General features: G+C 38.7%; 1 protein-coding gene across 1 annotated transcript in view; it reads left to right on the plus strand.

The window, feature by feature from the left end:
* The window catches only part of CALN1 (calneuron 1), a 379107-nt gene that overhangs the window by 176887 nt on the left and 180364 nt on the right, over positions 1 to 21856 (plus strand). Inside the window, exon 3 of the mRNA XM_074189331.1 lies at positions 3849 to 3961. Coding sequence (XP_074045432.1) covers positions 3849 to 3961 — 113 coding nt within the window. The remainder of the gene's footprint in view (positions 1 to 3848; positions 3962 to 21856) is intronic.

Raw genomic sequence — 21856 nt, forward strand, 5'->3', positions numbered from 1 at the left:
TCATCTGTAAAATGACTGAGCTGGTTCATACAGATACATATTTATAGCAGCTTTTTTGTGCTATTATCCATATATATATATATATATATATATATATAATACATATATACATATATAAATATATGCACTCACATGTGTGTATGCATGTGTTTGTTGAGACAGAGAGAGAGAGGCAGAAAGAGATGAAAGAAAAGAGACCTAGAAATAAGAGAATGGAGAGAGAGATTCAGAGAAACAGGAGAGAGAGAGAGATGACAAGAGAGAAAAAGAGAGAAAATACAAGAGAGAAAATTATATATATATATATTCTATAACTAGAAATTAAGAGAATGCCTATCAATTGGAGAATGACTGAAGAAATGATGGTAGATAAATATAATGCTACCTTGTTGTGCCATAAGAAGTTATTATAGAGACAGTTTCAGGTAAACTTGAGAAAACCCTCTATGAAATGATGAAAAATGAAGATAACCAGGAGGAAAGTTAATACAGCAACAAAAGAAAAAAGGAAAACCACTTTGAAAGATTTAACAACTCTGATTAATTCAATGACTAGCCAAGATTCCAGAGGACTAATGATGACATATGCTCCCCATCTCTTAACAGAGAGGGTGTTGGATTCAAGATGCAAAATGAGATATCTATCTTTTGAATGTGACTATTGTGAGAATTTGTTTTGCTCTGTTATCTATATTTATTACAAGTGTCAAAGGTGGATTGGTCTGCCTTCTCAATGGAAAGAAGGGGATGAAGAGAGAGAATTTGGAACTAAAGTTTTAAGAAATGAATGTGAAAAAATTGTTTTTCCATGTACTTAGGGCAAATAATTAAATTAATTAAAAAATTGACAAGAGTTTTATTTTTCTTCAATGAAGAATGGATAAGAGGGAGAAAAATAGAATTTTGTTAATTGAATAAAATTGTTAAAATAAAAGATTTGGACTAGAAGAACCCTTAAATCCTCCCTTCCAACACTAGAGCTAAAATTTTATGTTCTATTAATATTTATAAGTTGAAGAGACGATGTAAACCTCCATTGGAAGAAGGAATTTTCTATACAAATGAAGTTACCAGTCTAGTTTCTATCCTCATGTCAAAGCACTGTAATAAGCACTGGGTGGTGGGGTGAGAGGGGAAAAAACTGAAAAGGAAGCAATACAGTTCCTGCTCTCCAGGGGCTCACTGTCTTATAAGGAAACTCTCTGTCTGTCTGTCTGTCTCTCCCTCCCCCTCTCCTTTTTTCTCATTTCCCTCCTTTCTCTCTTTTCCTCTTTCTTTTCTTTTCTTTCTGTCTCTTCCCTTTCTCTCTCCCCCATCCCTTCCTCCTTTCATCCCTCCCTTCCTCTTTACTCTTTTTTTCTCTCTTGTTTTTTCTCTCTTGTCATCTCTCTCTCTTTCCTGTTTCTCTGAATCTCTCCATTCTCTTATTTCTAGGTCTCTTTTCTTTCATCTCTCTCTGCCTCTCTCTCTCTCTCTCTCTCTCTGTCTCTGTCTTGACAAACACATGCATACACACATGTGAGTATATATATATATATATATATATATGTACACATATATATGTATATGGATGATTGCGTGTTTGTATGAAATTTATTTATGAAGTTTTAGGTGAAAAGAAGATTCCAACTCTGTATTTGCAATCCTATGATCATCATTTCAGTGTAAATAGTCACAGGTAAGAGAAGGTAATTTTCCATAAACAGATGTAGCTCAAAAAAATTCAGTCAAGAATATGAATAAAAGAGTCTTTCTCTCTCTCTCTCTCTCTCTCTCTCTCAATCTATCATCTATCTATCTACATGTTGTCCTCTCCATTAGAATGTAAACTTTTAGAGTCTTTATAACCCCAGTGCTTATCACAATGTAGTAGGTCTTATCACAATAGTAGGCACTTAAGAAATAGTTGTTTGTATAATGGAGGGAACTGATGCAATCCCCTTGTGAAGGAGGCTGATAAATCTGCTTCCAGACAGGCTTCATGATGTGTAGTTGAAGTGTCTAACTCCTAGATTTGAACATTTGCAAGGATTTTGTAATGGATCCCAGGCTGCTAACTACTCTTCATAAGAACACACCCACTCAGGAATGAGGATCAACCTTTCTGGCCAGTTAGTGACTTTTCAAGTCATAAGTAACTCCAGTTCTGGCAAGGCAGCCCATTCACAATTCATCTCTTCATCACTTTCTCCCTAACTTTGGCAATACTTCAGAGGTCTTATTGTATGTAGACTTCCACAGATGTGAGGCAAATGGTAGAGACTGAATGACTGGGACTTGGAAACTTATAGGAAAGGTGAGACTTGAAGGAAAGGGAAGGATCATAGGATCATAGATTCAGAACTGGGAAGAACATTAGAGTCTTTTTAGTCCAATTTTACCAGCTCATAGAATGTGACTCACTCAACATCATACAACTAGTACATATAAGCGATAAGATTTGAACCCACTTTTTCCTGCCTGCATGCCTATCATCTAAACCATATTGCCTCCAAGATAATATGAAGGTTTCAAGGCAAGGTGACTGGGAAAATGGTGGCTCTATCTACAGACATCAGGAAAAAGGGAAGATGTACAGGATTTTTGGAAGGAAATGAATTTTAAACACACTGAATTGGGGTGGGAAAAGGGGAAACATGGTTGGAAATATCTGGGAGCCAAATGTAAATTTGAAAATGGACTTTTGTTGTGGGAATGAGATGAGATACTTAATCTGGTGAATCTTTCACTTGCAGATGATCCTTGAGAGGTTATTTAGAATGAAGAGGGCCCAGGACAGAGCCTTAGGGTATATCTTCCCTTCTTAGGATTTGTGAGGAGGACTTGAAGAACCCTGAGAAAATATGGTTTATATAGGAAAGAGACCAATGGTGGTTGCATGTCAATGATTTCCCCATCATGGCTTATTATGATTCTAAAGACTTAAAGCTAGAAAGGACATCAAAACCCACATAATTCAACCCTCTCATTTTACAGATGAAGCAGTTGAGGTCAGAGAGATTAAGTTTACCTAATACCACATATTTGGTAAGAAAGTCAGGCCTTGAAGGATGTCTATCTCCAATTCCTGACTTCTTTTTTGTGCAGTTGATGGAGAATGTCTTGGAGTCAGGGAAACCTGAGTTTGAATCCTGTCTCAGATACTAACTAGATGTATTGTATGCAAATCACTTAATCTATCTTGACCTCAGTTTCCTCATATAGAAAACAAGACACTTGGTTGGATTTATGACCTCTAAATACTCTTCTGGCTCTGAATCTTTGACCCTACCTTATATGCTCAAGTGTCTAGCCACTATGAGAGGTCATAGCCATAATCTTGGTTATAATTTTCTCTTGATCAATCATTATAAAGGGTCAAAGTGATACTCCTGCTGAAACCATTTGGATCATGAAAAATATTTCTTGGGTTTTCTTCACTCCTTATATAGAGTGTCCACATCATAGTTTTTCAAAGGGCAAATAAATCCTCCTTTGAGTTTAGAGGCATTTTTTTAGTTTTTTGGGGGGTAAGGCAATGGGGTTAAGTGGCTTGCCCAAGGTCACACAACTAGGTAATTATTAAGTGTCTGAGGCCGGACTCCAGGACTGGTGCTCTATCCACTGTGCCACTTAGCTGCCCAAGATGCATTTCTTGAATAATCAAAGGGTGAATGATTTGCTGCTACTCAATTAGAGTATGAAAATATCATTACAAATTGCTATTAACCTTCCTCCATGTGTCTATTAAATAATTTGCTGGGAAAGAGAGTCCACCATGGAGGTGAAGGGGAGTTTCTTTCTCTTATTATGTTTGGAAGTTCAAATACTTATATATCCTAGCTCATATTTCTTTCTTCTTCCTCCAGGGGATGGTCAGGTGGATTTTGATGAATTCATGACAATCCTGGGCCCCAAACTGGTGTCTTCAGAAGGTCGAGATGGCTTTCTTGGGAACACGATAGATAGTATATTCTGGCAGGTAAGACTTTTTTCCTTCTGTGGGATTGTTTGAGCATAAGTATGAATGATGACCTGAGATTAACTATAACCCAAACCTTATGCTGCCTTCCTGGTACTAATGCAGGTATGTTCCTGGGTGTGTATGGCTTGAGCTGTATACTGGTGCCTTTGAATGAATCAACTTTCCGAATATTTAAGGTTTTGTCAAAATATCTTCTCTCTACTTTCTCTTAATTTGAACAATAATGAGCCTTGTCAGTCTTTCAAGTAGTTAACAAGAATATATTCATCAAGTATTATGCTAAACACAGCAGATTCAAAAAAAAAGGTCTTGCAGTAGATTTGGGACTTCCCTCTCTAGAGTCACATTCATCCATCTCAATCATGGTAATTAAAGGGAAAAAAAACCCAGAATGAGTGTGTTTAACAAAAGGCTCTGTCTCTGATTGTGGCAGCTAAGGAGCCTTGGTGGGAGAGGCTGGACTGATGATGGTGTCCAGGGAACCTTAATGGAAAGGCTGGGTTGATGATGGTGTTCAAGGAAACTTGGTGGGAGAGGCTGGGCTGATTGTGGTGGCCAAAGAATCTTGGTGGGACAGTTTGGGTTGATGATGGTATCCAAGGAGCCTTGGTGGGACTGATTTGATGGTGGTGGGCAAGACTGGGCTGATGATGATGGGCAGAAAACTTTGGTGTGTTTGAGATCTGACTCATAATATCTGACTGACCATGATTAAATCATGGAACATCTCTTAATGTTTACTCATAAATGAAATGAACATAATGACAAAAGTATTTCCTTCTTTACATTAGCTGTCTGCCTTATCAGTCACACCTGTGTGAGGCCTGTTATTTAACTTCCACTAAATAAAGAATTATGGTTTTCTCAAATTCCATGTGAATTTACATGGTTGTTTCATGAAATCCTATTCATTTTCATGTTCTTGACAACATCTTGGGGTTCATGACTTTTGCAGGCTTGCAAGCTGTTCTTTAGAATGTTGTTATATATTCTTTCATGGGAACCAAGCCTATGGACTTTGGTCATTGTGTGTCATTCTTTTGTTCTCTACATCATTTTATGGTCCTCTATCAGATCTCTTCTGTGCCTTTGTCATTGGTGACAGTAATGATAGATAGGTATCAATAATGATATTACCTTTCAAAAGTGATTTCTAGGGTCTTTTAATGTTCTTTAAAAAAACTCTTATACTAAACATTGGCATATATTAGCTGTGTCTTTTGGTAAGTCACAACATTTCACCTTAGGGCATTGCTGTAGACCTGTAAGCCTTAGTGCAACCATTCATAGATGGATTGACTTCTCCCAAATAAATTATGGGTGCAGTCCTTATTCCTCTTATTTAAACCAAAAAAGAGGTTCAGGTCATTTGACATAGTGATTAGCTTATATCAGTACACATCCTATCTCTACCATTTTTTGGCAAGATCCCAAATCACTCTAAGATTTATTTACCAAGTCACTGGCTCATAGACTCAAAGCCAAATGGGACCTTTAGGACCATCATCTGAATGCAGAGCAGATCCTTAGATGCATAGACCATTTATAACCCTAGTACCTAATAGTGTATGCTATGGAGTAGGTCCATAATAAGTGGTTTTTGGTTGTTTAATCTAATCTTGATCTCTAAAATGATGGGCAGACTAAGTAAAGGGGTAGAGCAAGTTCCCCAAATGGGAGTTTGTTAGATTGACAAAAATTACTATCCCTTTCAATTCATATAAAGCAAGAGAGGTTGACCAGATTTAGATTGATTTAGTGTGGGACTAAACTTTGCTCAGTCTTCATTTATTAAGTCAGTAAGTTAAATGTACATAAATTAAACACCTACTATGTGCAAATGACTTTGTGAAATATAGAATTACTAGTTAGCCAGTCCATGAATATTTAGTAAGTCCTTATTACAGGTCAGGAATTCTGTTTAGCACTGAGGATAAAAAGGAACGTTTCTGTCTTTAAAGAACTTCCATTCTAGAAAGGAAGTCAACATGTGCATTTGAATCTAACCAGAATAATATGCAAATTATCCCACGGTCATTTGGAGTAGAAGGTGCTAGCAGTTGGGAGGAACCCAGAAAGTTTCATATGAATGGAAGAATATGAGCTGAGTCTTGAAGAGAACCAAGTCATGGAAGAAGAGTGAGGACAGAGAACATTTGAAGAAGGAGCTAGTGCCAAAGTATGCAGATGAGGGAACATTGCATACGTTTTGTGTTTGGAACTGCAACAAGATAGGATCATGGGTTGTGTGGAAGGGGTTAGTGTGTACAGACTGAAAAGATAGGAAGGATTCAGTTTGTGAGGAGCTTCAAGGCTCAGAAATTTTTATTTCTTCCAAAGAAAATAGGGAGCCACTGAGGTTTATTGAGTAGGAGCACATGTGTTGACATGCTCAGACTTGCACTTTAGGAAAATCATTTTATTAGCTGCATGGAGAATTAATTGATGCATGGTAAAGGGTACTTAAGAGTTTAGTATGTGCCAGACAGTGTGCTAGTTGATTCTCAGCATAGCCTTGGGAAGTGGTTCATATTTTTATTCCCATTTTACAGTTAAGGAAACTGGGGCCAAGAAAGGTTAAGTGAATTACCTAGGGAAGTGTCTGAATTTGAACTGTCTTTCTGATTCCAGGCCCAACACTGTGTCCACTGCCCCAGCTAGCTGCTGAAGAGCTCTTAAAGATGAGAATTAAGATACAGATCATTAGCCTTCCCAAGAGATCACTGGTCACTTTGGACTGGGCAGTCACACTTGAATGATGACGTCCATCTCCAGATCTCAAAAAGAGAGAGAGGTGGAGACCCTGGGTGAAGATGATCTTTTCAAGGAGTTTGACTGAGAAAGAGAAGAGAGATAGAGGACTAAAATTAGCAGGGATGGTAAAAATGAATCAAAACTTCTTGAGGAAGGAAAAGAAAGATCTGAGGGCAGCAGAGCAGGGACCGCTATATAGGGAAAGATTGAAGATTAGAGAGAAAGAGTTGGGGGGCTATAGTAGGTGCAATAGGGTTTGGTCTTACTGAGGCCATCTTTTCCACAGAGACTAGAGTAAAAAAGAGAAAACAATGAAGGAAGATCAAGGAGGAAGGAAGGAACAAGAGCTCAGGTCAAAGACATTTGTCTTTGATTTTCGTAAAGGATGAGATGAAATACTCATCTAGTAAATTAAGATTGACTGTTCTGTAATCATTGTAATTTGTGCCATAGAAAATTAATTAGAAGTAGAAGAATTGCCTTCCTACACTGAGGGCCCAACTGAGATAACATCAATTTGTTACCATTGTTGTGACTTTACTTCCATTGAGCAACTTGTGAATAGGAATAAAGAAGGCATATGGTGGGAGTAATATGGGGTTGGATTTTGGCAAGGTGTGAGTTGTAATAGGTCAAGAGGAACATGGAAGAAGGGAGGAGAGCATAGCTGGGCTATACCAAAGGGATGGTGACCTGCACAATTACTCTGTGGTAGATGGATTGGAGGTCATTTTGAGGGCAAAGAGTAGTTTTAGAAGGAGGAAAGTATAGAGTGATAAAAACGATAAATTAAAATCAAATGAAGGAAGGTTGTATTTGGTCCTGGTTGATCATTGATTTATTGAACATAAATAGGTTATTATCATATCTGAGTGTAGCTGAGATGGAGTAGAGGATCATGGGAAATGAGGAGGTTGAATAAGGGGTATGTTGAAGTTAATTATGAAGGTAGGAGGTGGGGTGGAAAGGGAAATTGATCCCAGTACTGAGCTCATTAGAAAAGAGGAACAGTATTCTGGGGGTTGGTGGGCAATAGCCTCCAGGGTGTGGATTGGATGGTAAATTTGGAGGTTTTGTTGAGTGATCATGGTAGAGAGAGCCTAGAAGTGGTTAATGAAGTCTATGAGGCATTGAAGGCATGAAATTGTAAGACAGTCCATTGTGGCAAAGGTTCAGAATGAGCTAGACCCTCATCAGCTGAGGTTCTCCTTAGCTCAACTGCCTATCTCTGCTTTAAATGTTGCCCACCAAACAATGGAAGCCTTTCACTGCTAGTTGCCTTTAATTATAATGTTGTTAATGGCATCACTCTTGGCCAGTGCCAGTCTTCTAGGGTGCTTCTCACCTGACTCTGGGCTCCATTTAATTGACTAGCAAGGGGAGAGTAGAAACAGTCATTAATTATGACCAGACAGCCTCCCCCGCCTCCTCTCCCACTGTCTACCCATAGAGGAACAGCCTGAGATATAGCTTCTAATCTTGCTTGGAAAAATGTCAGATTTCTGGTGCTTGGGTGATGTTTCTGAGTTTTCCCCCCAAAAACTGTTTGCATCAATGCTAAAAAGATGATGGTTATGAAGGAGGAGAATCTGTACCAGGAGAGGTTTCACTTCTAGGACATTTCTCTCATGAGACTGGAGGTATGGGAAGTGGGAAAATGTGTAGGAAAGGAGAACCTATGGGGAATAATGTCTAGAGTCATACAACTTTCATGGCTTAAAAGGCTCTAGAGACTGCATGGTCTTTTGGAAAGAGCACAACATTTAGAATGAGAGAATCTGGGTTCAAATCCAGACTTTGCTACTTTCTAACTGTGTAACCCTGGGCATGACATTTTACCTGTAAAATGAGAGAAGTGATTGGGATAGTTTAAAGATAGACCTTCCATCTCTGATCCTCACTGGATCTCAGTTTCCTCTTCTGTAAAATGAGGGTATTGGAATAGATAACCTCTTTAAGATCCAGAAAACTCAAGTCATAAATCACATAATCCCTTGAACAGGAAAATAATTCTGCAATGGAATGAAGGATGAACTAGAGGGAGATGAAAAGTAGAAACAGTAATAATAATAATAATAACATTAAATATGTGTAAAATTTATGCAGCACTTTATAGACATCTCATTGGATCCTCACAATAACTATAGGAGTTATGTGCCATTATCCTCGTTTTACAGATGGGAAAACTGAGGTAGTTGAACTCAGGTCTTCTCAATTACAACTCCAAAACTCTAACTCGTGTGCTACCTAGTTGTTTCATATAAAGAGATAAATCAATTAATCACCAATCTTTTATTAAATTCCAGTGAACCTAGCTCTAGGAATATTGAGAAAAAGATCATAGAGACCCTGCTCTTAATGAGCTTACATTCTCTTTTGTGGAAGACCATATATATTTAAACAGCGTGTCTCAGTAGTTTTGGGTGCATAGAATCCTTTAGCTGCTGCTTGACTCTTTTTCCCCCACTTATATGACCAAACGGTCACTCAACATGTATTTATAAAATGCCTACACAATGCTAGGTAGGGTCTGGGCATACAAATATGAAAAGCAAATAATTAATGCTCTCAGGGAGTTTATGTTTTCATTTTTAGGGGGTAGAAGGGGATCAATAAAACAATAAGCATTTATTAAATACCTACTGTATACCAATGTGATAGACGACAAAGACAAAACACAAAATAGTTGTTGCCCTCAGTCAATTTACGTGTTGCCTGGGCAAGGAGGGGATCATTCATCATTCCTTGAGCATTAATTGTTTCACAGACAATATACTAGGAATGTGAAGTTGTCCTTGCTCTGCAGTCTTACTTTCTATTGCATTTATGTGTGCACCCACACAGTGGGAATGAATGGGTAGATATGACATGTCTCTATGTAGGTATATAAAAAAGCTACGTAGAAAAATAAATGCAAAGTGCTTTCGGGAAGTGAGAGCATTAACAGTTGGGTGCATCAGACTTATTAAGATGGTAATGATTGGGGTGGCTAGGTGGCATAGTGGATAAAGCACCGGCCCTGGAGTCAGGAGTACCTGGGTTCAAATCCGGTCTCAGACACTTAGTAATTACCTAGCTGTGTGGCCTTGGGCAAGCCACTTAACCCCATTGCCTTGCAAAAAACCTAAAATAAAAAAAAGATGGTAATGATTGAATCAGGTCTTGAAGGAAGCAAAGCCAGCTGACATATGGACATCATGGCAGCTCAGCATTGGACCAGTTACTATGGATAAAAAGGGGATAACTGCATGTTTTTAGGTAAAGGAAGATGTGAACCCTGTTTTGATTTTCTCCCCAAAGATGGCGTGGCCCAGGCTAAATTCGTTCCTCATTTTGTCCTCTCCTGGCCTGGTAGGAACCTCAATTCTCTGTAGAGAGGAAACTTTTGGCTCCTCTGGCATATTCAACTAATCCTTCCTTATGTGACAACTTAGGTTGGTGAATTTGATGCTGATACCACATATTGTTCATCAAAGTTCTACTTGCCTCTGATGAAGCCGTGGTAAATGTAGAAATAGTAGGGGATTGTGTTGGAAGTCAACGGGCAGAACTGCTGAGTTATTTCTTTTTTTCAATTCACAAAATCATTATTGTTCAACTATCTCCATCATATCCCATCAGCCCTACATACATCAAAGAATGTGAGTCTCCCAGGACAGCCTGTGTCCAAAAGTACCCAGACAGGAAAGTCTTGCTATTGAGTTACACTCTATAAAATTATATCACCATTGATTTAAAGTTGAGAGGAACCCAAAAGCCATTTCATCCAGCCCTCTCATTTTGCAGAGAAGGAAACTGAAACCCAGGGAAGGGAACAGATTTGCTCAGTGTTACCTGGCCAGTAAGAGACAGAGCCAAGATTCACAGGGGACCTTGGGGCTGCCTAGTTCAATCCTTTCATCTTGCAGTTAAGAAACTGAAGCCCAGGGAAGGGAAATGACTTAGCCAGAGAGACCAAGTAGAATCTTAATGCTAAAATGTTATAATCTCCTCTGCCATTATTTATTCCAATCTCTTTTCCAGTACAGGACTTCCTTCTTATGACATCTCTGAAATGATCATCCATTTCTCATTGAATACTTTTAGTAGAGAACAGGGAGTTTTCACTATTTATTTTTCCTTAATTTACCCAAGTGTTGGCACTTGAAACTCATTCAGTTGATTTAGTGAATAATTCTCCAACTGAAGCAACTGATTCCATTACTGGGTAGATCTAGCTTCAGTTTGCCCACTGGATTTAGGTCTTCCCTTTTAGACCAAGCAGGACATATCTCATTCCTATGCTACAAGTCAGTCTTTCAAATGTCAGAAGACATCATTCATTCCATTCATTTCCCTTGACTCTCAACAAAGTCTTTTTGTTTTTAGGCTAAATATTCTCACTTCCATCTTTGGAGATGTTGTCTCCTCTTGACAATCCCCACATTGATCTGGTCAAATTGCATTTCAGGTGATTGTTTGGCAAAGTACAACGAAACTATTACATTGGTCTCTAAGGATACACCTATTAGTGGAGTCTCACATCATCATGGTTTCCTGGACTGTAGTTTGACATGACATTTTGAACTTGAAGTCCCCTGAGAGGTTCAGGTGTTTATATTATCAATCTATTTTCATCTCCATTATCTAATGCCTTGACAAGTAGTATTTTTGAATCCTAGTAAGGGGCTTTGCTTCTGTCTCTATTAAATTTTATTTTATCAGATTCAGACCATTCATTCTTAGCCTTTCATGATCTTTTCAGGTCCTGAGGAGAACATAGAATAATATTGTTGGAACAGTTAGTTGGTACAATGGATAAAGTGGAAGGTCTGAAGTCAGGAAGACATCTTTGTGAGTTAAAATCTGGTCTCAGACACTTACTAATAGTATCATCCTGGGCAAGTCACAACCTGAGTTTGCCTGAGTTTGCTCATCTGTAAAAATGATTTGGAGAAGAAAATGGCAAACTACTCCAGTTTCTTTACTGAGAAAAGCACCAAATGGGGTCACCAAGAATTGGACAGGACTGAAAACAACTCAAGAACAAAAACAACAAAATAACTGTCCTTTTCCTCTCATTCATAGCTTTGAGAAGCCTGCTGACATATCATCATCCAAGTCATTGATTAAAATGTTGAAATTAAAACACTCATCTGATCCCCTGGAGAGAGAAGATATGCCTTCTATTCTTCCTTTTTACTCTTCTTTTTCTCCCTTCCCTCCTACCCCATTCTTAACATTTAATTAAATTCAACAGACACATATTTACCCAACACAATGCTTTACACACAAAGAGTTTTCAATTAATGTTTTCAACTAAGGGAAATAGCTAAATTCATAGAAAAAGACCTTAAGAATTATCTTGTTCTATTCTCAGTTGATGAAAAGACCAAATCAGCAAGTGAGACAAGAAAAATAACATAATTCCAGGGATTCTAGGTCTAGCAGCTAGGTCTTCTTTCTATATTCTTTCTGATTTAGGGTAAAAAACGAATGAGAAATGTATCTATTGGTGGACTTTTCTGTGAAGAGTAGAACCATGGAATTTCTTGTTTGTGGAATCGAGAATGGTCAACAAAAGTAACTGGGCAAAGGGCTTTGGAGAATATCCCATTTGGTATGTCTGATGGTCTTTTCTTTGCATGCCAGGAGCCAACCACCCTGCCATCTCTGTATCCTTCCCAAAAGGGGGAATGCCCTTTACGTCAGCCTCCTATCCTCAGGATCCTCTAGCTTTCTGTGGGATTCCAGCCCTACTCGTACTTTCCAAGTTCCTAAAGCCACCTACCTTTCATCTACTCTGTATCAAATGTTGTTTCCTTTAGAATGTAAGCTCCTTGAGTACAGGACTCATTTGGTTTTTTTTTCTTTGTGTCCCCATCTCGCTATCCCAATCTACACTAGATGGAATGCTGCAGTAGATAGAGTCAGGAAGACCTGAGTTCAGATGTGCCATCAGGTACTTGCTAGCAAGGTGACCCTAGGCATGTTGATTACTCTCTCTTTGCCTTCATTTCCTCATATGTAAATGGAAATAATGATAATAATAATACCACCTACCTTCCATAGTTGTTGTGAGGATAAAAAGCGATACCATTTTTCTTTTTAGTTTTTTGTAGCAAGGCAGTGAGGTTAAGTGACTTACCTAAGGCCACACAGCTAGGTCATTATTAAGTGTCTGAGGCCACATTTGAACTCAGGTCCTCCTGACTCCAGGGCCGGTGCTTTATCCACTGCGCCACCTAGCCGCCCCGAGATATCACTTATAAAGTGCTTTGAAAACCACAAATGTTATGAACTGCTAGCTATTATTATTATTATGTGTTTAATAAATACTTAGTGATTAGTCCTTCCATGCTAATTGATTTGGATTGTTGAACGTGTAGGAGCTTATCTCTACCTAGATTGCTATTTTTTGAAGCATTTCAAATGTCCAACTCTTGGTGACCATATTTAGGGTTTTCTTGATAAAGATGCTGAAGGAGATTGCTTATTTCATTCTTCAGATCCTTTGACAGATGAGGAAATTGGGGCCAACAGGGTTAAATGAATTGCTCAGGTTTGCACATCTAATAACTATCTGAGGCTGAATTTGAACTCATGAAGATAGGTCTTCCTGACTCTGGGCCCAGAACTCTATATATTATGACATTACTTAGCTGCCCTTATACATGGATAGTCAAACCATTAATTTAGATGTTTTAACTCTTAGCAAATAAACTTTTTGTGGTCAAGAATCATATTTTATTTATTTTTATAAATCTCACACCCCACTCCACAGAAGCTTGAATAGTTTTGTGAAAGTATCAACCAATAATCATTTATCCAGTGTTTGCTAGAAGACAGAAATGAAGCAATCCTTGTCTTTTTTTTTAGGTTTTTGCAAGGCAAATTGGGTTAAGTGACTTGCCCAAGGCCACACAGCTAGGTCATTATTAAGTGTCTGAGACCGGATTTGAACCCAGGTACTCCTGACTCCAGGGCCTGTGCTTTATCCACTGTGCCACCTAGCTGCCCCTAATCCTTTTTGTCTTAAGGAAACTTACATTCTATGATGTATATTCTCTTTATATATTTAGATAGATAATAAGGGTTAAGTAAATGCTTTAGGCAGAAACATTAGCAACTGGGGGGAGAAGAGAATAAGAAAAGGATTTTTTTTATAAGGTTTTGCTTGAGCAGAGTTTTTAGGGAAACAGAGGATTCTGGGATATGTAGATAGGGTGGAATTCCAGTCACGACAGAAAACCAGTGCAAAATTAAGGAACTAGTGTCTCTCAAAGCTCTATCCTGAGCCATCTTCTTTTTACCAACTTTCTTTTGTATCATCTGATCCCATGGGTTTAATTTCATATCTATACCAATAACTTCCAAATCCCTCTTATCTATTCCTGGTCTTTCTTAGTGATGATTCTATTTCATCCACTACTGTATCATATGTAAGAAATTCCATATCTCTTCTGGGCTCTCTAAGCCATAGATACCTCAGATTCACCATGTCTTAAACTGAATTAATTTATCTTCCTTTTTCAACCCGCCCTTCCTTCAGAGAGTTCTAATTCTATTGAATGTACCCTCATCTTTCTAACCAAACAGTTTCATAACCTCAGTCAATAATCTTGGACTCTTCCTTCTTCTTCATTCTTCCCATATCCACAATTTATAGTCAGTTGACAAATTGGATTGATTTTTACTTTTGCTGCATCTCGTCTCTCTCTCTCTTTTCACTCACATACCCTTCAGTCTAGTTTCTGCCCTCATCACTTCCCGTCTAGATGGCCTCAACAGCTTTCTTTCTAATGGGTCCGTCTGTCTTTAGTTTTAGCCCTCTTCAAATCAACCATCACATAGTTGTGACATTCAAGATGCAGACTGAGATGTACATTTTTTTTGACATGAAAACTATGGGGACTGGTTTTCCTTGACTGCATAGTTGTTACAAGGCATTAGTTTTTCTTTATTCTTTTAAATCAAGGGGAGTAAGAGGGAGAGAATATATTCATTGAAAAATTAAAAAAAAACATTCTATAGTAATCTGGCAATTCTACATTCTATTTCAAAGGATCGCAGTTGTAGAAATTGGAGGCCTTCAAGTTTAACTCTCTTCTTTTACAAAGGATGTCATTGAGGTAGGCAATATTTAAAATGACTAGTTCAATAGCATTTGAGGGAAAAATATTGAAGCACTTTCTCTGATAGACATGATTAAGAATGCTATCTATCCCAAAATGGAAGCATATTATTTCTATTTTTCTTGAGCTTTCTCTTTCTTTGTGGGGAGATGGGATTGTGTTTACTTTTAGAACATGACTTTTGTTGTAATGTCAAAAAATAAAATAAAATTTACAATGAAAAAAAATGACTTGCTTAAAGTCACTCATCTTATGAGTAACTGAAGCAAATTTGAACTCAGGTGCTCCTGATTTCTGGGCAGCTAGGTGGTGAGTGGAGAGAGGTCTGGACTTGGAATTGGGAATACTCATCTTTCTTTTTTTATTTATGGAATGAAACATACATTTCTTTAAGAGTATAATAAAAAAGGAGATTAAACATGAAACTACAAATCTATTATGAACAACTCACTATGCTTTTAAAATATATAATAAAGTTATCATGTACATTTTTTTCTTCCCTTCTCCCATTCCACTGTAAAGATGGCTACCATTAGAAATAAATAACCAAAAAATATGTAAAATTACTCTATACTCACTTCTACTTATCAATTCTTTCCTCTGGATTTAAATAGCATTTTCTTCCCATGTTCTTTATAGGTAATTTGGGTATTTATAATAGATAAAATGGCATATTTTCTCAAATACATTCTTAAAGCAATATTGCTGGTACTGTATACAATGTTCTCTTGTTTCTGTTCATTTGACTCTTCATTGTTTCATGCAAGTCAAATTTCCATGTTTTTCTAAGATCATTTAACTCATATCTTATAGCACAGTAATATTCTATTACCATCATATACCAGTTTTCCCAATTGAAGGGCATCCCTGCAATTTTCAATTTCTTGCCACCACAAAGGGAACTGCTATAAACATATTAGAATGTAGAGATCCTTTTCTCTTTTCTCTAATCATTTTTGGAAATAGACCAAATAGTGGTATTGCTGAGTCAAAATGTATAGAGAGTTTAATAACTCTTTTGACATAATTCTAAATTGCTCTCCAAAATACTTGGATAGTTTCACAATACAAGAGTTTATATCTGGCCTCAGATACTTCCTAGATGTGTGATCCTGGGCATGTCACTTTACCCTGTTTGCCTCAGTTCCCTCATCTGTAAAATAAGTTGGAGAAGGAAATGGCAAACCACTACAGTATCTTTTCTAAGAATGCATAATAGGTGTGTGATCCCAGACAAATCACTGAAACTTGTATGCTTCAGTTTCCTCATGAGTTGAAGAGAGAGAAATGACAAGCTACTCTAGCATCTTTGCCAAGAAAACACCAAACGGGGTCATGAAGGATCAGACACAACTGAAATGACAACAACAGCCACAACAGCTTCTTACTTCCAAGTCCAATAATCGATCCACCTCTGCCACTTAGTTGCCTCATTTAAAAATTTGAGAGGATGGATACACAATTTGAGGTTGGATGGATACAACATTGACTTTGGGTTCAAATCACTCCTTAAACACTTATTAACCAGGTGATTCTGCATCAGCTCTCTAGGTCTCATCTGTAAAAGGAGGAGATATCCAAACTTCTTAGTCCAGTATGTAAAACCCTCAACAATTTTATATTTACAAATAAACAAATATTTATATTTTTACACATAAATATGTATTTTATACACATAAAACCCTCAGCAATTAAGTTCCAACCAACTATATAAATATATACACATATATTTATGACTTCTAGTTAAAGTAGATTGTTTGCTGTTTCCCAAAATTTCTAACTGTGTGTGTGTATGTGTAAATGCATGTTGAAGGGGTGGCTAGGTGGCACAGTGGATAAAGCACCTGCCCTGGAGTCAGGAGTACCTGGGTTCAAATCCAGTCTCAGACACTTAATAATTACCTAGCTGTGTGGCTTTGGACAAGCCACTTAACCCCATTTGCCTTGCAAAAACCTAAAAAAAAATGCATGTTGTATCAAATTGGAAAAGACAGAGACTGAAACAATTGAACCTGGTCTTCTTGAAAATGAACCATGTGGAGATGGTCATGGAAGTGGGGTTGAGGGCCAGGTCATGGCAACAAAAAACCTTCCCTAGAGTCAGAAGACACAGGATCATAGAGTCATAGCTATAGAGATGGAAGGGATCTTAAAGGTCATTTAATCTAACTCCCTCATTTTATAGATGGAGAAACTGAAATCCAGGGAAGTAATGGAATCCTACATCAAGTGCTGGAAGCAATCTTGGAAGTCACCTGGTCTAATGATCTTATTTCATAGAAGGGAGAACCTGAGGGCACAAGGGAGGAAGTGATTTGTCCAAATTTAACCAAATGAGATCGAAGCCTTCAAGCTAAAAATGTTTTCATGCAGTCTATGTAGTCCAATCTATTCATTTCATAAAGGGTAAACTGAGTCTAAGTGACTACATGATTTACTGAGATCATACAGGTTATAAGTGCCAAAGGTAACATTTGAGCTCAGAACCTCTGGCTCAACTTTATTATACCCAAACTATGCTACCTTTGGAATTAACTTCAGAGATGATGTTGAAGATAGTCAGATGAAAAGAGGCCTAATCCTGGCCTTGATGACCACTAGCTTTGCCAAGGACTTTGCAAATACTTCCCAGGTATGATGGCTCATGTACAAGAAAAGGGCAGCATCCTGAGAGACATTGCCAGGGCACATAGGGATGGCTGAGCAAGCCTCTTAGCAGACATGTGGCAGCTCCCAGCTGCCTCCAGGCTGGGGACCGTGTCCCTGGGTCCTGACAACAGCTGCGTTGTCAACCCCCTGGAGTCCATGTGCTGTGATTTACCTCTGAGGAATCCTTCCTGCAGGAAAACATTCTCTTTGGATTCTTTAAAAAATAAAATGAGGATGTTGGAGGGCTAGAGGAGACAGGAGGTCACCTAGTCCATCTCTTAGGTCCAGATGGTACCAGACTGGAAGTAGCCAAAACTGAGTGGAATTGTTTTTTTTTTTCTTAATTTATTTATACAGAACAATCCCCAGCCTTGCCTGTTAACATGTCTATTTTCCAATTCTTTCTGTTGAGGAATCATTGACTATTCACAGTGCTTGGCATCTTTCAGGAGCAAGAGATCCAGATGAAGGAGGTGTAGTCTACACCTGTGGGGAGCCTGTGCTCTAGTCAAGGAGACAGACTGTGCATATTCCTCCTTTTCTGTTTCCTCATTATAAAATACTTTAAGATTTGCATGCAGGGATAGCTACTTGATTAAATAGAGCATTGACCCTGGAGTCAGGAGGCCCTGAGTTCAAATTTGACCTCAGATACTAACTGTATGAGACCCTAGGCAAGTCACTTAACTCAGATTGCCTCAAGAAAAGAAAAAATATTTGCAAAACACTTTATAAATCACCTCATTGTATCCTCTTAATAGCAATGAGTAGTGGGTGTTAATATTGGTCTCTTCATATAGATTAGGTAACTGAGGCAGAGATTAAGTGACTTGTTCAGAGGCACAGAGCTAGTATGAGTCAACTCAGACCTTCCTGACTTCAAGTCCACTATTCTATCAAGTCTGCTACCAAGTTGTGTCTTATAAATAGATCCATTGGTAAGGACAGCTAGGTAGTACAGTGGTTAGAGCATGGCCTTGGAGTCAGGAGAATAGGAGTTCAAATCCAGCCTCAGACACTTGCCACTTGCGCCAGCTGTGTGACTTCGGGCAAGTCCCTTAACCTTGACTGCCTCGCATCCAGGGACATCTCCACTTGTCCTGATTCCTATCTGGCATTGAACCCAGATGGCTCTGGAGGAGAAAGTGAGACTGGTGACTTAGCACAGCACTGCATTACTCAAATCCAATTCACATGCTTGTCATGGCATCAACTCCCTACTGCCATGGACTTCTTCGAGAATGAAGGACAAATATTGTTAAGCATTTATTAAATTCCATTTGCCAAGCTTTGGGGACCCTGAGATAAAAGTCAAGCAGACCCTGCTCTCAAGGGATTTGCGTTCTACCTGGAGAGAGACTACATACAGAGACAGGGTGTCCCAAAGTTACAGTTCAGCTGTCACCTACTGAAGCTCAAATTGACACTAAGACTTTTGGGACACCCCAGTTCAGTATCCAGACAATGCATTTATTGATGAACACTTATTTTTAAATTCTTCTCTAGGTGTTGGGGATAAAAAACAAAATGCAAAAAACCAAACTCAACCAAACACAAAAATCCTACAATCTTTGTCTTTCTTGCTAATGAAGGAGACTATCTGGACATATACTAAGACATATAAGATGCACACAGAGTGGATGCAAACTAACTTCAGAGAAGAAGGGACTAGTGTTTGGAGGGGGGGAACCAAGGAGAGTCTCCTTTAGAAGGTGGCATTTAAATTCAGTGATGAAGGATGTCATGGATTCTCAGAAGCCAAAATGAGAAAGAGTAGGGGGGAGCATTCCAGGGATGGGCCACAGTATCTTGTGGTAATCAATATGACTGGACTATGGAGTGGGTTGAAAAAGACAGAGAGAAGAGAAGGAGGAAGAGGAGAAGAAGACAAAGGAGAAAAGGAAGAGAAGAAGGAAGAAGAAAAGAAGGGACAGAGACAGAGGAAAAGAGTGAAAGGGAGAGGAGAAGAGAGCAGAGAAAAGGAAAGAAGAGGAGAGACAGAAAGATCGAGAGATTGTAAAGTCACACAGGTAAGAATTATTAGAGGTGAGATTAGAACCCATCTTCTGACTCTAGGATGAGTCCTCTTTACCAGGCTGCCTTGAGGCAGCTTTCAGCAGCAGCTGCAGCCACCTTAAGTTCAGTGAGGCCCCTGAGATGATCAGAGTTGAGGATCCTCTTCTCTCCTCTCCTGGGGGCCTCTACTCTCCTTCAACAACAATTTTCAAGGACCTGGACTTGGGACAAACTGATTCATTCAATGACCCAGTTGAGGACCCAAGCCTTTGGGGTCTATTCCATGGGATCCCAATCTGCAATTATTTTTTTTCCTCATCAAGTAGTTAAAGGTAGCTACAAATCACTCATGTCAGAGAAGTCCCTGCAGCTGGTAAACAGGGGTGACCACCAGGACCTCCTAAGTCACATGTGTCCATTTAGATACCTACTATCCACCCCTTGGCTAAAGGAAATTAATGTTTCTGTACCTGTGGGTTGACTCATCTCACCAGCAGGAGAACACATTATTTGCTACGATCAATGAGTCACTAGCCATGGGGACTCGATTCAATTCAATTCACTATAAAAAGCTTTTATTAAGGATTATTGAGGACTATATGTCCCCACTATGACACTGCTGGCCCTCCATTGGCTGATTCCAGCCCACCTCTCCCTCGTTCTAGTTATGCATCCCTGCCATTCTGTCCTTCCACCATCCAGCCACCCTCTGTCTCACATTCTCTAACCTTAACATAACTTGTTCCCTTGTACTGAGGGCACCCCTGCCTCCCCTACACTTTCTTTAATTTTTTTTATTTATTTAAGTCAATGGGGTTAAGTGACTTGCCTAAGGTCACACAGCTAGGCAATTATTAAGGTCTGTGGTCAAATTTGAACTCAGGTCCTCCTGACTCCAGGGCTGGTGTTCTATCCACTGTGCCACCTAACTGCTCCTCCCCCACACTTTCAAGAACCCTCAAAGTCAATTTTTACAGGAGGACTTTCCTGATTCTCCATGCCCCCCCACTAAGATTTTTTTGGGCTTTATTCATTTTGCTAATACTTTCATGAGCCCATTCCCATAGAAAATAAGCCTCTTGAGGGCAGGTCCTATTTCAGGTTTGTTTTTGAGTCTCAAGTGCCTGGGAATTGCAATTTTAGAGAACCTGCTGTGTATGAAGGACATCTGTACTGAGTACAGAGGATATAACGAAGGAAGAGGGGAGCTTGGAATAGTCCCTGGCATAAAGAAGACACTTAATAAATCCTTATGGATTGATTGATTATTCAGTCAATCCATATAGGTATTAATATGTTGCATAATGGGTAGTGCATTTAACTTGGAGTCAGGAGAAGCTGAGTTCAAATTGTGCCTTAGACAGGAACTAGCTGTGTGATTCCAGATAAGTCTCTCAACTTCTGTAACCCTCAGTTTCCTCATCTGTTAAATGGGAATCATAATAGACTTGCTTCAAGAGTCATTGTGAGGATCAAATGAGGTCATGTTTGTCAAAGGCTTTGCAAAGTTTTAAATGCTACATAAATACCAATTATTGTTATTTTAATAATAATGATGATGATAATGGTATTTTCAGGATCCTTTGCTAGATGCTAGGGACCCACAGATAAAAATGAAACCCTTAGGTAACTTGTATTCTTTACTAGCACATAGCATAGTCTCTATTTTATCATAGGCACTTAATAATTGCTTATTGATTGACGGCAATGCCTTTAAGCTCCTACATTCCCCTGGAGCATATATCTATAAATATAAAGTCTATTACAAGCGATTTCCAAGTTGGAATGATCAAGAAAGTCCTCATGTGATGTGTAGCATCTGGTCTGGGATTTGAAGGAAGCTGGAGGTTCTATAAGAATGAATAGCCTTAATCTGGCAAAGTCCTTTTTTAAGCATTCTCTCATTTGTGTCTCACAACAAACCTGAGGGATTGATATAATCTATTATCTTCATTTTAGAGAAGAGGCTATGGAGGTTAAGGGACTTGCCCAGGGTCACACAACGAGCATATGAGCCAGGATTAGAATTTGCATCTTTCTGACCCCATTCAGAGCTCTAGTCATTTTGTGAAATGGAGAGTGAATAGGGAAATTTTTTCAATGGTGAAGAGCCTGTAGGTCAGTGGGACTGAAATGAAGGTTTGTGAAAGGAATCAGACTGGAAATCAGACATCATAAATTGAAGGGCATTAAATGCCACTATGAAGATTTTACATTTTACCTTGAAGACAATAGGAAGTACCTTGCTCACCTTCTCTTAATGCAGTCTAAAATTTCCATTGATTTGTCTTCGCTCCTATGTCATACTAGTAACTTTCAATTTGGCAAAGCTCCTAAATGGTTTTCACCCACTGCTTGT

Source organism: Macrotis lagotis, chromosome 5, assembly GCF_037893015.1.
Source record: "Macrotis lagotis isolate mMagLag1 chromosome 5, bilby.v1.9.chrom.fasta, whole genome shotgun sequence".
NCBI lineage: Eukaryota > Metazoa > Chordata > Mammalia > Peramelemorphia > Peramelidae > Macrotis > Macrotis lagotis.